Here is an 18041-nt window from a genome sequence, read left to right as displayed (position 1 = left end):
GTCTGCCCTTTGAAAGGTATATTAAGCAATTTAGATTTAGAAGTAACATCAGCTGACCAGGATTTTAGCCACAGTGCTCTGCGTGCCTGAATGGCAAATCCGGAATTCTTAGCCGTAAGTTTAGTTAAATGTACTACGGCATCTGAAATAAATGAGTTAGCTAACTTAAGGGCTTTAAGTTTGAGTGTAATCTCATCTAGTGTAGATGATTCAAGTGTCTCTTCCAGAGACTCAAACCAAAATGCTGCTGCAGCCGTGACAGGCGCAATACATGCAAGAGGTTGCAATATAAAACCTTGTTGAACAAACATTTTCTTAAGGTAACCCTCTAATTTTTTATCCATTGGATCTGAAAAAGCACAGCTATCCTCCACCGGGATAGTGGTACGCTTAGCTAAAGTAGAAACTGCTCCCTCCACCTTAGGGACCGTTTGCCATAAGTCCCGTATGGTGGCGTCTATTGGAAACATTTTTCTAAATATCGGAGGAGGTGAGAACGGCACACCGGGCCTATCCCACTCCTTAGTAACAATTTCAGTAAGTCTCTTAGGTATAGGAAAAACATCAGTACTCGCCGGTACCGCAAAATATTTATCCAACCTACACATTTTCTCTGGTATTGCAACTGTGTTACAATCATTCAGAGCCGCTAACACCTCCCCTAGTAATACACGGAGGTTTTCCAGCTTAAATTTAAAATTTGAAATATCTGAATCCAGTCTGTTTGGATCAGAACCGTCACCCACAGAATGAAGTTCTCCGTCCTCATGTTCTGCCACCTGTGACGCAGTGTCTGACATGGCCCTAATATTATCAGCGCACTCTGTTCTCACCCCAGAGTGATCACGCTTGCCTCTAAGTTCTGGTAATTTAGCCAAAACTTCAGTCATAACAGTAGCCATATCCTGTAATGTGATCTGAAATGGCCGCCCAGATGTACTCGGCGCTACAATATCACGCACCTCCCGAGCGGGAGATGCAGGTACTGACACGTGAGGCGAGTTAGTCGGCATAACTCTCCCCTCGTTGTTAGGTGAAATATGTTCAGTTTGTACAGATTGACTTTTATTTAAAGTAACATCAATACAATTAGTACATAAATTTCTATTGGGCTCCACTTTGGCATTAGCACATATAGCACATGTATCTTCCTCTGAATCAGACATGTTTAACACACTAGCAATAAACTAGCAACTTGGAAATGCTTTTCAAGTAATTTACAATAATATGAAAACGAACTGTGCCTATAAGAAGCACAGAAAAAATTATGACAGTTGAAAATAAATAAGTTATAGCATCAAATCTTTGTAAGAAATGTACAATTTTAGCAAAGGATTGTTCCCATTAGCAAAGGATAACTAACCCTGGCAGCAGAAAAAATACACAAATAAACGTTTTTTATCACAGTCAACTACAATCTTCACAGCTCTGCTGTGAATGATTACCTCCCTCAAAAAAAGCTTTGGAGATCCCTGAGTTCTGTAGAGATGAACCGGATCATGCAGGAAGAAAATGAACCTCTGACTGAGTTTTTTGATGCGTAGTAAAAGCGCCAAAAATGGCCCCTCCCCCTCACACATAACAGTGAGAGAGATCAGTAAACTGCTTTAATTTAAACAAAACTATTGCCAAGTGGAAAAAATAGTGCCCAAAACATTTTTTCACCCAGTACCTCAGAGAAATAAACGATTTTACATGCCAGCAAAAAAACGTTTAACCTCAATAAATTAATTGTTATTTAAAACCTATTGCAAGTCCCTGCAAATTAGGTTAAGTCTATGCATACAGTATAAATCCAGTGAAGTACCATTCCCCAGAATACTGAAGTGTAAAATATACATACATGACAGCCTGATACCAGCTACATCTACTGCATTTAAGGCTGAGTTTACATTATAACGGTATGGCAGGATTTTCTCATCAATTCCATGTCAGAAAATAATAAACTGCTACATACCTCTTTGCAGATTAATCTGCCCGCTGTCCCCTGATCTGAAGTTTACCTCTCCTCAGATGGCCGAGAAACAGCAATATGATCTTAACTACTCCGGCTAAAATCATAGAAAAAACTCAGGTAGATTCTTCTTCAAATTCTACCAGAGAATGAATAACACACTCCGGTGCTATTATAAAATAACAAACTTTTGATTGAAGGTAATAAACTAATTAAAATCACCACAGTCCTCTCACACATCCTATCTATTCGTTGGGTGCAAGAGAATGACTGGAGGTGACGTAGAGGGGAGGAGCTATATAGCAGCTCTGCTGGGTGAATCCTCTTGCACTTCCTGTAGGGGAGGAGATAATATCCCAGAAGTAATGATGACCCGTGGACTGACCACACTTAACAGGAGAAATGACATGCTATAATGCATTAGAGCATGCATTTTAACGCTATCAACCCTGCAATGCAACATGTTTAAACCCTGCAAAGGGTCAAACACATAGCTAAGGTACTGCTCAGGAGCTAGAGAGACCCAATCAACAGTGCTAGCTGCTCAGCTGGATCGTGCTAGGTTTCTGGTGCACAATAATTTAAACATATTCAGTGGGCGCAAAAAATGTCGCCTTAAATATTTCTAAATAATTGTTTCACAAAGAATTTCACAAATCATCATACAATCTATGAAAGTGAATCTTAAGTATGAAAGTCTCACCGTCTCCGGCCTTTTTTTGTCAGTCAGTTCAGCCCTATTAAAGCACTGATGTATAATAGGATTGCTTGAGTCACACATGACCTATAAACAGAAGGGAAAAAAAAGAAAATATAATATTGCACACTTTAAAATCAACAGAACTTCTCATAATTCAATGGGGGGGGGGGGGTTTCTCTCAAGTTAGTGGTGACATAATCAGGTATTCAAGGGAAATCCAGCCATATGCCTTCCTGAAGCAGGTAGAAGCCATGCTCCCAAAAGCCTTTAGATCAGTGTATGGCAGCCAAGTGATGGCTTGTGATATTGAGGATTTATTTATTTTTGGGGTAGAAGTATTGTGGAATCAGGGATCTCGGGGTAACAAATCTACAAAAAGCATGAGACATATTTCTAATTAAAGGAAGAATGGTATTTATTTTCTTGCACAAAGAAACCAGAATTCTGTGGACCACAGAAGATTTATTGCTCTTACCAGACATGGTCATCCCTCAATTAGAGAAAAATCAAATATTCTACTGTACCGTACTGATGTCCATTACCAATTTAATTAGCTGCCATGATATAATCACCCAAGGGGCTCAGAGGATTTGGTTTAATTAGAAGTAATCTCATTTATTCGTTATAACAGCAGTTCTATGGCTCACAGCTTTAGATTCTGACAAATATGTTGTTTTTCTCCACGTTTAACCGATAAATGTCTTTCCATCAATTCATTAAATATTTAGGTTCAAGTTCAGTTCTAATGTCAGTGGAAGATTGTTTTCTATTCCGATGGTCAGGTTCTCATTCGTTTAAGAAAGAGTCCTAAATTGCTAGACATTCTATTGTTTTTCATGATCTGAATTTATCTTTAGCCTTTTGCAGTGTCATTTCTGCCCACAGCGCACTTATTTCCTATCCATCTAATCTTTTATAAATTTTCTTTAGATGCTAAAATTATGGAACATCAATTCCAAAATAACTGTTGCATCATTCTGTCCAAATATTTTTCTTCAGAGACAAAGTATGGATGGGGCTCAAGTTATCAGGAAGTCGCTAAGGAAAATATTAGCAAGACTGACAAGTTGTGTGTGGTATATTCTGGTTACATGTTTTTTTCCCCCATGAGCACATTTTACTAGCACTAAGGCTTCCAACTGGGTCAAGTATCATGAAACCACATCTTAATATTTCTGCAAAGCAGCTGCTTAGCCCTCCATGCATACAATCACAAATTATTTTTTTATCCATTGAATGTACTATTCAAAAGCAGCTTTTGGGAGGCCATACAAGCTTGTTGCCCTATCTTTAATAATGGATAGCTTCCAACACACACCTAATAATGGATAGTTCCAACACACACCTAAATATCAGGTCATGATAGAGCCAGAGGATACACAATACCTACCAATTTCTTTACACTTGGTGATACAAGAAGTTCCAACCAAGCAAATATCCTGGAGCCAGTCATTCTCCAAATTTGTCTTCTGGACTATAGGTGAACTTTAGCTGGCAGGAATAGGTGAATATGTAGCAGGGTGTCAGAGACAGTGTAGCACTCTGGTACTTGAATGTTATGTCACCACTTTGATTATGTATAAAATAATGATTTTTTTTTTTTTTTTTCAATTCTTAATATCTGGGAAAGCAAAGCAGTTTCACTCACCTCTTTCAAATTGCGGTAGAGAAGATCGTTATTTTTATCTAGGAATCCTAAAGTGAAAATACAAACAACTATTAGAATGACATCCTAACAGGTAAGTAAGATAAATTGTACAGCATTTCAGAAATTGTTGTAACTCAGAGCATAACAAAACTATATAGCCATATCTACCTATCCATCAATTCCACGGACAATTTCTGTAATTAACCTCTAAATACTAAAAATATTAAATTTTCGGATCAGAGTACCCACAATTTTCTATTGCTGTTTTTAGTATATTCATGGTAAAACCCTTGGGGAGTGCACCCAGTTCGCTCTGGTTTGTTGATTTGTTTATAGACTGGGAATAAAGCTGGTGACAGGATCCTTTTTTTTTTTAAATCCTGTCACCGGGATTTGGCTGTTTTGTTTACTGTCGAATGCGGAAGTAGGAGGCTATTTTCGGTATTCAGCTTTTTTTCGGAGCCGAATATCTTCTTGTGGGAGTGAAACACACCAAGATCTGTGCCAAACCAGATCTTAGTGTGCTTCACTTCCACAAGAGGATATTTGGCCCCAAAAAGAGCTGAATACCAAAAATAGCCTCCGACTTCCGCATTCAACAGTGAACAGTGAACAAAACTGCCAAATGCACATTTCTAACACTTAATAACAATAACATGGTTAATTGCTCTAGCTTTTTGAATAATACTAATTCCCAAATTCATAATTTGTTGCCTGTAGTATTTTCTAAGGAAATAAAATTGACAATAGTAACAGCAATTATCAAATACACAGCAATCTTTTGGCAATATTCACCAGAAATTAAAGTGTAATGATGACGTCACTTAGCAGGTTCTCCATTTTTTGTGACTTGACATATGTAAATCTTACAGGAGTAGAATGACGCCTGCCCAGTATTGTCTAAGGGTTAGTCTAATCAACACTCACCAGAAATGAACAATTAATTAAGCAGTGACAAATGCATAGTGAGCAAATAATAAATGCACATATATCCACATTTAGTATGTTTAGTTGGCCATACAGACTCTTCCATTATCACAATGAACAACCAGCTTAGCCCTAAAAGGGGGGTGCACACCATAATATAATCCCTTCTTATTCAAGATGGCACCCAGCACCAGCAGGCTAAGAAACCACAAGGGAGGCCCAGACAGAGCTGCCATACAGAACTGCCAGGTGCCTACACTCCCCAATCACCAAGCAATTTGTCATAAAGCCACAGTAGAGGAGAAAGCCTCATTCATGTCAACTCTGTTCACAAATAGTACTAAAAATTAAGGGTTACGGGTAAGGGAGAAGAAGTCTGTTTCTGCACATCTTCTGTTTGCTGGTAAAGTTGAATTCTGGGTAAGGGTGAGACGACATAAGTGACATTTTTATTCCTCTCAATTTGTGCTACACAGACTTGTTATGATATTGCTATTGGGTAAGTTTGGGGTATGAACATCTGTGCCTATAGTCAATCCAAGGATGACTCCATGTTTAGTCTTCAATATGTGCATTTAAGGTAAGCAGAAAGAGATGCCACCAGGACTGATTTGGTTTCTTAGAAAACACTACATACTCAGATATTATTGGAAAAGAAAGAAAATAATTTAAAATTACTTTACTTTTAATAAGGGAGTTTTAAAATTGCAGGGCCACGCAACATTTACAAGAAAGGAAACCGCTATTATAATTTCTTAAAAAGTGAGCACATCATAGAAGTTAAGTGTATTCTAAGAGCCTAGTACTTCCTTGGTACAACAGCAGTGTAAAAAAAATGGTTAGCAATATCAGACAGCAAACAGAAGTAGAGAATCAGAACATTAAATGTTTTGCATTTAATTCTTCATCTGCCAATATTGCTCCAATTAAATATTGGAAGTAATAAAGATGGTTTAAAAAAAATGTGGTTATTCCTTGAAATCATTGCTGTTAACAGGCAAAGTAATTAATCATAGGAACATGCCTCATGTACTGAGAGAGTTACCTACTACGCTGTAATTCACATCTCCAGCGTAGTGCTGCAAACGGAATTCATCCCTTCCCATAGATTTTCTTGTCTTCTGGTCTCCAAGCTTGTGTCTAGAAAGTAAGAAAGAGGACATTCACTACTATTTTATTATAGAAACAAAGCCAAAATAATTTATGTGCATATTTGAGTATTGGCTTCAGATTTTACCTGCAATCCAGAGACTATAAACAAGTAATTGATGCATTTAGAGGAAACGGCCATAAAAGGGATACTCAAGTCAAAATAAACTAGAGCATGCAGTTTTAAGACACCTTACAATTTACTTCCATTATCAAATATTGCACAGTATTTGTATATACACACTTTCCGGGGGAACAAGATCCTACTGAGCATGTGCACAAGTTTACAGGGTATATTTATACTAGTCTGTGATTGGCTGATGTCTGTCACATGATACAGGGCGCCGGAAAATGGAAGAAAAAATTTATTTGCCAGAAGAAAAAAAAAAATATCTACTGCTTATTTGAAATACAGCATTACTGAATAATTATCCAGTGCATAATAAAAATACACTGCAATGACACTCTGAATTTTAAATGAGCAGTAGATTTTTCAGTTAAATTTCAACATTGATTTCAATTTTCTATCCCCTTTATCATGTGATAGCCATCAGCCAATCATAGACTCCTATACATAAACACTAAACTATTGCACATAATCAGAAGGAGCTGGTGCCTCAAAGTGTATTTTAAAAAAGACTGCACAATATGTAAATGGAAGTAAAGTGGAAAGTTTCTTAAAACTGCATGCTCTATTTTCATCATGAAATTTTTTTACTTACTTAAGTGTCCCTTTAATGAAGGTATTTTTTTTTAATGCACAGGATGCTGTATCATTTTTAATCTTTAACACCTTAACGACCAACGACGTATGGGGTATGTCCTGCAAAAAAATGCAGTTAATGACCAAGGACGTACCCCATACGTTGTTGGTCTTTGAAAGCAGTGGAAGCGATCCTGATAGCTTCCAGCTGCTTTCATGTTATTGCAGTGATGCCTCAATATTGAGGCATCCTGCAATAACTGTTTTTAGCCATCCGATGCAGAGAGAGACACTCTGTGGCCCTCTCTGCATCGGCTATTGATGGCCGTTATCGTTGGTGGGTGGGAGCTCATCCAGGGAGGCGGGTGGTCAGTCATTGGTGGAGGAGGGGGGGAGGGATCTTGTGCGGGTACGTGTGCGTGCACGGGCGCGTGCACGTGAGATCTGTTTCATCATCAATATGCTGTAGATCTGGAGGGTGGGAGAGAGGACTGGGGAGGGTGGGATTTGAAAATCAAAGCATCTGATAGAGGGTGGGGGGTTGGATGTTGAGGGGGGGCAGCTACACTACAGAAATAAAGAACATATTTAATAAAATAAAAAAAAATTAAAATGCATTATTATTTTTCAAACTGGGTACTGGCAGACAGCTGCCAGTACCCAATATGCTGCACAATAAAGGCAGAGGGGGGGGGAGGGGGTTAAAGAGCTGTTTGGGGGGGGATCAGGGAGGTTGGGGGCTAAGGGGGGTCTTACACAGCAGACACTTTTTTTTTTTTTTTTAAACCTAAAACCCCCCAAAAAACTTTTATTTTAGTACTGGCAGACTTTCTGCCAGTACATAAGATGGCGGGGACAATTGTTGGGTGGGGGAGGGAAGGGAGCTGTTTGGGAGGGATCAGGGGGTGGGATGTGTCAGGTGGGAGGCTGATCTCTACACTAAAGCTAAAATTAACCCTGCAAGCTCCCTACAAGCTACCTAATTAACTCCTTCACTGCTAGACATAATATACGTGTCATGCGCAGCGGCATTTAGCGACCTTCTAACTACCAAAAAGCAACGCCAAAGCCATATATGTCTGCTATTTCTGAACAAAGGGGATCCCAGAGAAGCATTTACAACAATTTGTGCCATAATTGCACAAGCTGTTTATAAATAATTTCAGTGAGAAACCTAAAATTGTGAAATATTTAAAGTTTTTTTTAATTTGATCGCATTTGGCGGTGAAATGGTGGCATGAAATATACCAAAATGGGCCTAGATCAATACTTGGGGTTGTTTACTACACTACACTAAAGCTAAAATTAACCCTACAAGCTCCCTACATGCTCCCTAATTAACCCCTTCACTGCTGCGCATAATACACGTGTGGTGCGCAGTGGCATTTAGCGGGCTTCGAATTACCAAAAAGCAACGTAAAAGCCATATATGTCTGCTATTTCTGAACAAAGGGGATCCCAGAGAAGCATTTAAAACCATTTGTGTAATAATTGCACAAGCTGTTTGTAAATAATTTCAGTGAGAAACCTAAAGTTTGTGAAAAAATGTGTGAAAAAGTGAACATTTTTTTTTATTTGATCGCATTTGGCGGTGAAATGGTGGCATGAAATATACCAAAATTGGCCTAGATCAATACTTTGGGATGTCTTCTAAAAATATATATATATATATATATATATATACATGTCAAGGGATATTCAGGGATTCCTGAAAGATATCAGTGTCCTAATGTAACTAGCGCTAATTTTGAAAAAAAGTGGTTTGGAAATAGCAAAGTGCTACTTTTATTTAGTGCCCTATAACTTGCAAAAAAAGCAAAGAACATGTAAACATTTGGTATTTCTAAACTCAGGACAAAATTTAGAAACTATTTAGCATGGGTGTTTTTTGGTGGTTGTAGATGTGCAACAGATTTTGGGGGTCAAAGTTTGAAAAAATTGTTTTTTTTTCCATTTTTTCCTCTTATTTTATAAATTTTTTTTATAGTAAATTATAAGATATGATGAAAATAATGGTATCTTTAGAAAGTCCATTTAATGGCGAGAAAAACGGTATATAATATGTGTGGGTACAGTAAATGAGTAAGAGGAAAATTACAGCTAAACACAAACACAGCAGAAATGTAAAAATAGCCTTGGTCCCAAACGGTCAACAAATGGAAAAGTGCTCTGGTCACTAAGGGGTTAAATATGTATTAAATGGGAGGATTTCTACTTACGTTACAAAGTGAGGGTGATTTTTCACAGTATCCTCAAGCTTTTCCAGGAATGTCAAATCTGTAGCGTCACCTGGACGTAAACATTCTTCATCCTGCAATTAAATATTAAAAAAAATAAAATATCTATCAATGTCATGCACTATGCTATCCAACATCCTACTGTGTTGTCCTTACCAAATATTAGATGCCAAACACAAACTTACCAAAATGGAAATTATCCCTTTGAACTTTTCTTCCACCAAATCACAGATTATTTTATTGTTAAAGTATTGGACAGGCTCCCACTGTAAAGCACAGGGGGAAAAATAAACTTACAAAAACATATTTCATATCTCTCTCCTCCATTTCACTACAGACAAGAACATGATATTTGGAGAATAAGAAAGGAATGTAGCATGTCTTATGTAATAATTTCATTCTAAAAGTATTTTATTATAGTTATGGCCTCTGATAATATACAATCTCAAACACACACTTTAAAATACAAAAGCATGTTTAAGAAGAATCAATTGGGATATTGTTTTTTTGGGACAAAGTGTGCAATGACAGTACTTACCGCAATGCCCTCAGACTCATACTCTTCCTGTTCAGACTTTAGGGTGAGTTCTATAAACAGTTGCTGCAGCTTCTCATTGCAATAGTTAATGCAAAATTGTTCAAAGCTACCCCCCAAAAAAAAGCAACAAAAAAGGAAATTGTATAAACACTTGTTTATTTATACAGAGAAGACTTAAAGGGAAGGGATACTAGAAATAAATATAAAAAGGGATTACAGCAGGAAATAATATGTTTTGCTTATGGTTGCAAGGTGCAATAGGATGCTGTGAAATTCTTTAGATAGCAGAAACAAAATTGGCACTTAAAGTGCAATACAGTTTCTTCACAATGACAGTAAATATGATGATACACCTGAATGATTGATACTGACAAAAATTGATTTGTGATTTGATTGGCATGGGCGGTGTAGGTTAACTTGGGTTATGGAAATTAATAATTGAAACACAACAGAGGCTCATTTCAAATTACAAATCATTATTAGTGTATATACTGGGAATGAAAATTGGAGGACTAATTTCCAAACCTTCCCATAGGAAAAATGCAGTGTACCTGTTGTGCTGAAAGACTTCAAAACCATAAATATCCAACAGGCCGATGACAGATGCATTACCCAAGCTATGGGGGTCACCACCCTGCAAAGAAGCAGCATAATTAATTCATAGAGAGGAATACGGAGTCCTGGATAAAGATTTATGGTTAACACTACAGCATTATGTGTATAATTCCCAGGCAATAAAGAGACACACAAATATATAGAGCATTGTATTATTGCTTACATATAAATGTGTTTTACTCCGGCAATTAAAGCAGCAATGCAGTACTGGGACCTAAATGAACACATCTTGTGAGCCAAAGACAAGAGGCATATGCATGTAGTCACAAATGATCAGCTAGCTCCCAGTAGTGCACTGTGGCTCCAGAGCACACCTAGGTATGCTTATGCAAAGGTTACCAAGATAAATCTGATAACTGAAGAAAATTAAAACATTTTAAATTGTATGTTCTAACTAAACCACAAACGTTTAAATCTTAAAGTTTTGCATCCCTTTAACAGATAAAGCTCTATTTTCACATCTCTGAGAAAATACCCTTTTGTGCATGATGTTAAAAACGGCTAACTATCGAGGTTACAGAAAAATTGTAATGTATATTCTAAAAATGTCAGTATGTTATTAAAACTCTTAGCCCTCTATACAACAGGGGAATCTTGATTGCACAACTTGGCTAAATCATGGGGAAAAAAAGATAAGTAAATTAAACTAGACAACCAATAGCGAAATATACGGAAGACTGCTGAAGAGATGACTAAATGGCTGCTTTACAGATACCAACACTTATCATCAGAGATAATATGGAGGGGTTGGTGTTTAGACCCCTCTATTGCAGCACCTTTAAAGGGACATGAAACCCAAACATTTTATTTCATGATTCAGATGGATCATGCAATTTTAAATAACTTTCCAATGTATTTTTATAATCTAATTTGCTTTGTTCTACTTGTAAGCTTTGTTGAAAAGTGTACCTGGGTAGACTCAGAAGCTGCTGATTGTTGCTCCTTTAACAAAGAATACAAAGAGAATGAATATCCTCTAACAGGCCATCAAAAAGGCGTGTCCCCAAGACCCTTGTTTTAAAGCCCCTACGCCCTTACTAAAAATAAAACCCCTTTGAAAGTTTTAGCAGCCAGGTGATCACTGTGGTAACAGTGATCACATGGCGTGAATAAATGTGCATTTATTTGCACAGAGGCTCATGGGAGTCCCTAGGTTTTGCACCATTATCAATTTTTGTTGATTACTATTTGCAAACCTTTTGTTAAGAATATGAGGTCTTGTCTAAGGAATTCATCCCAGCTGATTGAGGTTTTGAGAGATTTTCATGTCAATAAACAGTGAATTTTAGTAACTGCAGATGTCAACTGTCTATACACTATAACGCCACAAGAGGAAGGCAAACTGACTACAAATTGGGCACTTAATCGATACCGCTTGAATTCTTGCTTGAGTGGATTGATTTGAGTTTCAAACACAGTATTACCAACAAATCTCTGGGACAGCAATAGCCCCCTCCTGTACTAACATTTATATAGAGCATTATGAACAGAACATTATGTGCATTGTAGAGAAGCCTTAAGTTGTCTTCTACCAACGCTATACTGATTATTTGTTTTTGCTGTGGGCAGGTGATGCTATGTCTTTAAACCAGTGGTTTGATTCGCTTAATGCAATGACCACCTGGTGAAATTTAAGATGAAGCTTGAATTTGATGACCTTTTGATTTATAAAGAAAATACCCACTTGGATACAACCTTGTACCAGAAACCCTCAGATAGAAATTCACTACTTCCTGCCATTATATGTCACCCATGATCCCTCCTAAGGGATATTCTGAAAGCCCAAATGCTAAGGGTCATCCAAAACGATAGTCAGGCATTGAATAGAAAAAACAAACAAATTATTCTTACCTGATAATTTAATTTCCATCTGTATGAGGAGAGTCCACAGCTTCATTCATTACTTGTGGGGAAATACAGAACCTGGCCACCAAGAGGAGACAAAGACACCCCAGCCAAAGGCTTAAATACTTCTCCCACTCCCCTCATCCCCCAGTCATTCTGCCAAGGGAACAAGGAACAGTAGGAGAAATATCAGGGTATAAAAGGTGCAAGAAGAAAAACAAAAGAAATTTAGGTCTGCCCAACGGAGAACCGGATGGGAGTAAAATTATCAAGTAAGCATAATTTATGTTTTCCATCTTAATACAAGGAGAGTCCACGGCTTCATTCTTTACTTGTAGGAAAAAAATACCCAAGCTCTAGAGGACACTGAATGAAAACGGGAGGGTAAAAAAAGAGACGGACCCTATTCTGAGGGCACCACAGCCTGTAAAATCAAATTTGTAAAGTATGTAAGGAGGACCAAATCTGCTCCATAGAGGCCTCATACTTGAAGGCCCAAGTAGCCGCCACAGCTCTAGTTGAGTGAGCTGTAATCCTCTGAGGAGGCTTATGTCCTGCTGTCTCATAAGCCAGGTGAATCATGCTCCTCAGCCAAAAAGATAGGGAAGTGGAAGAAGCCTTCTGCCTTTTGCGCTTCCCCGAATAGACAACAAACAATGCTGAAGTCTGTCTGAAATCCTTCGTAGCCTGAAGATAAAATTTCAAAGCTCGAACCACATCCAAGTTATGAACTAACCGTTCCTTTGAAGAAGAAGGGTTAGGACACAAGGAAGGAACCACAATCTCCCGATTAATGTTGCGATCAGACAAAACCTTAGGGAGAAATCCCAACCCAGTGAGACTGACAGCCTTATCTGCATGAAAAACCAGGTAAGGAGGCTCACATTGCAAGGCCGCCAACTCAGAGACTCTGCGTGCCGAAGCAATAGCCAGCAGAAAAAGAACCTTCCAAGACAGTATCTTAATGTCAAGAGAATGCATAGCCTCAAATGGAGCCCACTGCAAAACCCTAAGAACCAGATTCAAACTCCAAGGAGGAGTAAAATGTCTAAATAGAGGCCTGATCCTGGATAGAGCCTGAACAAAAGACTGTATATCAGGAAGCTCAGCGAGTTTGTTGTGTAACACAGATAAAGCCGAAATCTGTCCCCTCAAGGAACTAGCGGCAAGTCCCTTCTCCAAATCATCCTGGAGGAAGGAAAGTATCCTGGATACTCTGACCTTGTGCAAGGAATATCAGCGAGTCTCAAACCAGAGTAAGTAGGTCCTCCACACCTTATGATAGATGCGACGGGTCAGAAAACCCTATCTTGGCATAGACTAAGCGTTCAATCTCTATGCAGTCAGCCTCAGAGAATCTAGATTTTTGATGCACAAAGGGGCACTGTACCAGCAGATCCCTGCGACAGGGCAACCTCCACAGAGGAGACAATGACATCCCCACCAGATCCCCAAACCAGATCCTCCGTGGCCACAACGGAGCCATCAGAATAGTTGATGCTTGCTCCTGCTTGATGCAGGCCACTGCTCGAGGTAGAAGTGGTAACGGTAGAAATATGTAGACTAGGTTAAATCCCCAAGGCACTGCCAAAGGCATCTATCAGTTCTGCCTGGGGATCCCTGGACCGCGACCCATATCTGGGTAGCTTGAAGTTTTAGTCTGGACGTCATGAGATCTATCTCCAGAGTGCCCCATCTGTTGCAAATCTCCGTAAACACTTCGGGGTGAAGAGACCATTCCCCCAGATGAAACTATTGTCTCCTGAGAAAAAACGCTTCCCAGTTGTCCACACCCGGGATGTGGATCACTGAGAACAAGCAGTTGTGGGTATCTGCCCATTCCAAAATCCAAGATACTTCCCTCATGGCTAGGGAGCTTCTCGTTCCCCCCTGGTGGTTGATGTAAGCCACTGAGGTACTGTTGTCCGACTGGAATCTGATTAACTAGGATCAAACCCATGAGGGGCCAAGCCTTCAGAGCACTGAAGATCACTCAAAGTTCCAGGATGTTGATCAGAAGGAGCAACTCTTCCCGACTCCACCTGCCCTGTGCCTTCCTGGCACCACATCTTGAGAGGCTCACGTCTGTAGTCACAATCTCCCAGGATGGTCTCAGGAAGGATGTCCCCTGGGACAGCTGATCCGGATGAAGCCACCAAGAGAGGGAGTCCCTCGCCCGGCTGTCCAGAGAGATCTGTTGGGATAGATCTGAGTGGTCGCCGTTCCATTGCCTCAGCATGCACAACTGAAGAGGTCGAAGATGGAACCTGGCGAATGGAAGGACATCTATACTTGATACTATGAGCCCATGGATGGCCTTGAGGAGGTTTGAAGGGCAAGACAGTTGGAAGCAATTTTGCAACATCTCTGATCTGTCAGGAATATCTTCATGGATATGGAGTCTATCATCGTGCCCAGAAACTCCACTCTCGTACTGGGAACCAGAGAACTCTTTCCTGAGTTTATCTTCCACCCATGAGATCGAAGAAGAGGAGCTCTCAAATGGTCCTCTGCCAGCCGGCTGGACAGAGCCTGGACCAGGATTCCGTCCAGATAGGGTGCTACTGCAATACCTCTTGATTTTGCCACCACGAGCAAAGCTCCCAGAACCTTTGTAAAGACTCTTGGGGCAGTAGCCAGACCGAAGGGGAGAGCTACAAACTGGAAGTGCTGGTCCAGAAAATCAAATCTTAGAACTTGAAGTGATCCCTGTGTATTGGCACATGAAGGTAGACGTCCTTTAAGTCTATCATAGTCATGAACTGACCCTCTTGAACTTGTCAGAATATACCTTATAGTCTTCATCTTGACCGATGGTACCGTCAGAAACTTGTTCAGGCCCTATAGGTCCAGAATCGGGCGAAACGTGCCCTCTTTCTTTGGGACCACAAAAAGGTTTGAAAAGTACCCTAGACCTCTTTCTGCTAGAGGTACCGGAACAATTACTCCTAGAGAGGAGAGGTCCCTCACGCACTCTAGAAAGGCATCTTGTTTCTCCGGTCTTGATGATAGATTTGACAAGAGGAATCTGCCCCTGGGAAAGTGAGTTTTGAAACCGATCCTGTAACCCTGGGCAACAACCTCCAGAACCCAAGGATCCTGCACGTCTCTCTTCCAAGCCTCCGCAAAAAGAGATAGTCTGCCCCCTACGAGATCCAGAGACGGATTGGGGGCCGCCCCTTCATGACGATTTTGTTTTGGCGGTCTTCTTGCTCTGCTTGGTCTTATTCCACGACTGAGGTTTCCAACATCCCTTGGGCTGCTCGGGCTTTGTGGCAGGCTGCTGTCGTTGGGACTTGCCTGAACGAAAGGGACGAAAATTAGGACCCTTCGGTTTATTTTTCTTATCCTGCCGTAGAAAGGCATCCTTGCTCCCCGTGACAGTGGATATGATAGAGTCCAATCCTGGACCGAAAATAATCTTTCCCTTAAATGGAAGGGAAAGTAATCAATATTTGGACGTCATGTCAGCAGACCATGACTTCAACCACAGGGCCCTCCGGGCCAGAACAGAAAAACCTGATGTTTTAGCAATCAAGCAAATAATCTGCATATTTGCATCACAGATAATCAAATTAGCTACCCTCAGACCCTAATTCTTTCCTATATATCATCAAGGGGTGTCTCCACCTCGATCATCTCTGACAGAGTCGCACCAATAAGTAGCGGCTCCTGCCACTGTAGTGACCGCCGCTGCAGGCTGAAATACGAACCCTGTGTGCTGAAACATTTTTCTTAACAGGGTCCCTAATTTCTTATCCATGCTTTCCTTGAACGACGAACTATCCTCAAGAGGGATATTGGTGTGCCTAGGGAGCGTGGAGATAGCTCTATCCACCTTAGAGACAGATCCCCACAATTCTAGCTGAGAATCAGGAACCGGGAACAATTTCTTAAACGAAGAAGGGGAGAAAGATGAACCAAGTCTCTCCCATTCATTCTTTATAATATTCGCCATCTTTATGGGAACCGGGAAAGTCTGGGGCACCACCCTGTCCTCAAACATTATCAAGCTTAGGAATAGAAGGTTTCTCCGGTAACTTCGGTTCCGGAACCTCTAGAGTAGCCAACACCTCCTTTAATAAAAAGCATAAGTATTTCATCCTAAACCCAAAGTCTGGTTCCTCCACAGTCGGAAGTTTAGAGGCCGCAGATTCCGACCCAGAGAAAGAGTCCTCCGAAGTATCGGAGTCCTCTGCCTCAGCGGATTCTGTATTTCCCACAAGTAATGAATGAAGCCGTGTACTCTCCTCGTATTAAGATGAAAAACACTTTTGGAGAACAAGGCTCAACGATTTCTGGTAACGAGTTACCATCCCCATGACATCTCAGAAAGCTTAAAAGTATATAAATAACTTGAAGTGACTACCACACAAAACATAAGTCCAAAACTGGAATGAAAAGAATGACTTTTTCTTCAAAATATTACCCGGATGTTAAACTTTTAGGCAGATTCTCATTAAATACTGGCATATTTTGGGCAGTGATCCACTACCGTTAACTGATTGGGATGTTCCAAGGTTACGTTTTAAAAGCACTAGGAGTCTACAAGATCTTCTAGTACTAGGGATGCACTGAAATGAAAATTTTGGACAGAAACCGATACCGAAAATTCAGGATGCCCCTGGCCGAAAACCAAATCGAAACCAAATTTTCTTTTTCTTTTTTTTAACTATAGTGTGTATTTGTGTGTAGCTGAGTGAGCTTGTAGGCAGGAAAACTCCAACAAATGGGTGTGGTCACTTGTACCGTAGGGCGTGATCTGCAATGAAATTGGTGGAGCTCTACAAGGGAGAGCGTGGTTATAGCCAGACAACAATACGAGGTGGACATGTGTTTTGTTTTTGGGTGTAGTTATCCGTGCGATGGGTGTGGCTGCACCTGATCATCTCATCGTATCTCCGCCTAGTTCCTGGTTCAGGTCTCACACTGACCCGTCAGATATATGTCGGGAGCCCCAAATGGAGTCTGCCTATCACCAGGACCACCGGACTTAGCTATGACCTTACGTGCAAGGTGGTTATAGAAAGTTACTGTGCTTTTTTGTATACACTGTCTGGTGGGTGCTAATTTGTACCAACTGTGTGCGAGCTTGGGGCTTATGCATATATAGTGTGCACGCACATTTGCCTCAGGCGAATAGAATGTCTATACACAAGGGGCTGATGTATGATCACTGTATATAAGGGTTATACATATTCACTGTGTGTGCTTAGTGCTGTCTGATAATATCAAGTGTTTATAAACATGTTACTTATCCTCATTTGAATACTGTATTCAGAACTTTGGTTTCCTTCTAAAAAAAAAAAAAAAAAGGCACTGCTGGTTTCAAATATCATCATGTCATAGTACTGCCAGTGCTGTGCTGCTCACCTTATGCTAAGGATAGACATGTAACTCAATAAAACATGGGAGGGCTGTACATTATTTTTAGCCATTTTGGTCCTCTTTGGGCCGAAATTGAACATTTTCGGCGGGCCAAATTTTGGTACATCGCTAATATTATTCTTTATTTAGTTCTTTGTAACAAAATCAGATTTTTTGGGGTTTTTTTTACCAATTATCAAAATAAAAGTATAGTTCTAGAAAACTATTATATGCAAAACAGTAAGTCAAGTAATGAACTCAAACAGCAGCTCTAGGCTGGCATCAAATTTGAAATATGCTACACAATTTTACCGAAAATAAAAGGCAAAAAAAACCAGAAAACGAAATAACCAAAAAT

At 39.9% G+C, this 18041-nt stretch overlaps 1 protein-coding gene across 5 annotated transcripts in view; it reads right to left on the bottom strand.

Moving 5' to 3' along the window:
- MYO1C (myosin IC) overlaps positions 1–18041 on the bottom strand; it is a 567598-nt gene that overhangs the window by 152907 nt on the left and 396650 nt on the right. For all 5 annotated transcript variants that reach the window (XM_053706236.1, XM_053706241.1, XM_053706239.1 and 2 more), the window contains 7 exons: positions 10408–10490; positions 9857–9962; positions 9504–9584; positions 9301–9392; positions 6275–6369; positions 4303–4349; positions 2658–2738 (listed from right to left, as the gene is read on the bottom strand). In XM_053706236.1, coding sequence (XP_053562211.1) covers positions 2658–2738; positions 4303–4349; positions 6275–6369; positions 9301–9392; positions 9504–9584; positions 9857–9962; positions 10408–10490 — 585 coding nt within the window. The remainder of the gene's footprint in view (positions 1–2657; positions 2739–4302; positions 4350–6274; positions 6370–9300; positions 9393–9503; positions 9585–9856; positions 9963–10407; positions 10491–18041) is intronic.

Source organism: Bombina bombina, chromosome 3 (assembly GCF_027579735.1).
Source record: "Bombina bombina isolate aBomBom1 chromosome 3, aBomBom1.pri, whole genome shotgun sequence".
NCBI classification, from domain to species: domain Eukaryota; kingdom Metazoa; phylum Chordata; class Amphibia; order Anura; family Bombinatoridae; genus Bombina; species Bombina bombina.
The sequence above is the reverse complement of the archived record's forward strand: the minus strand, read 5'-3'. Positions and strand labels throughout refer to the sequence as shown.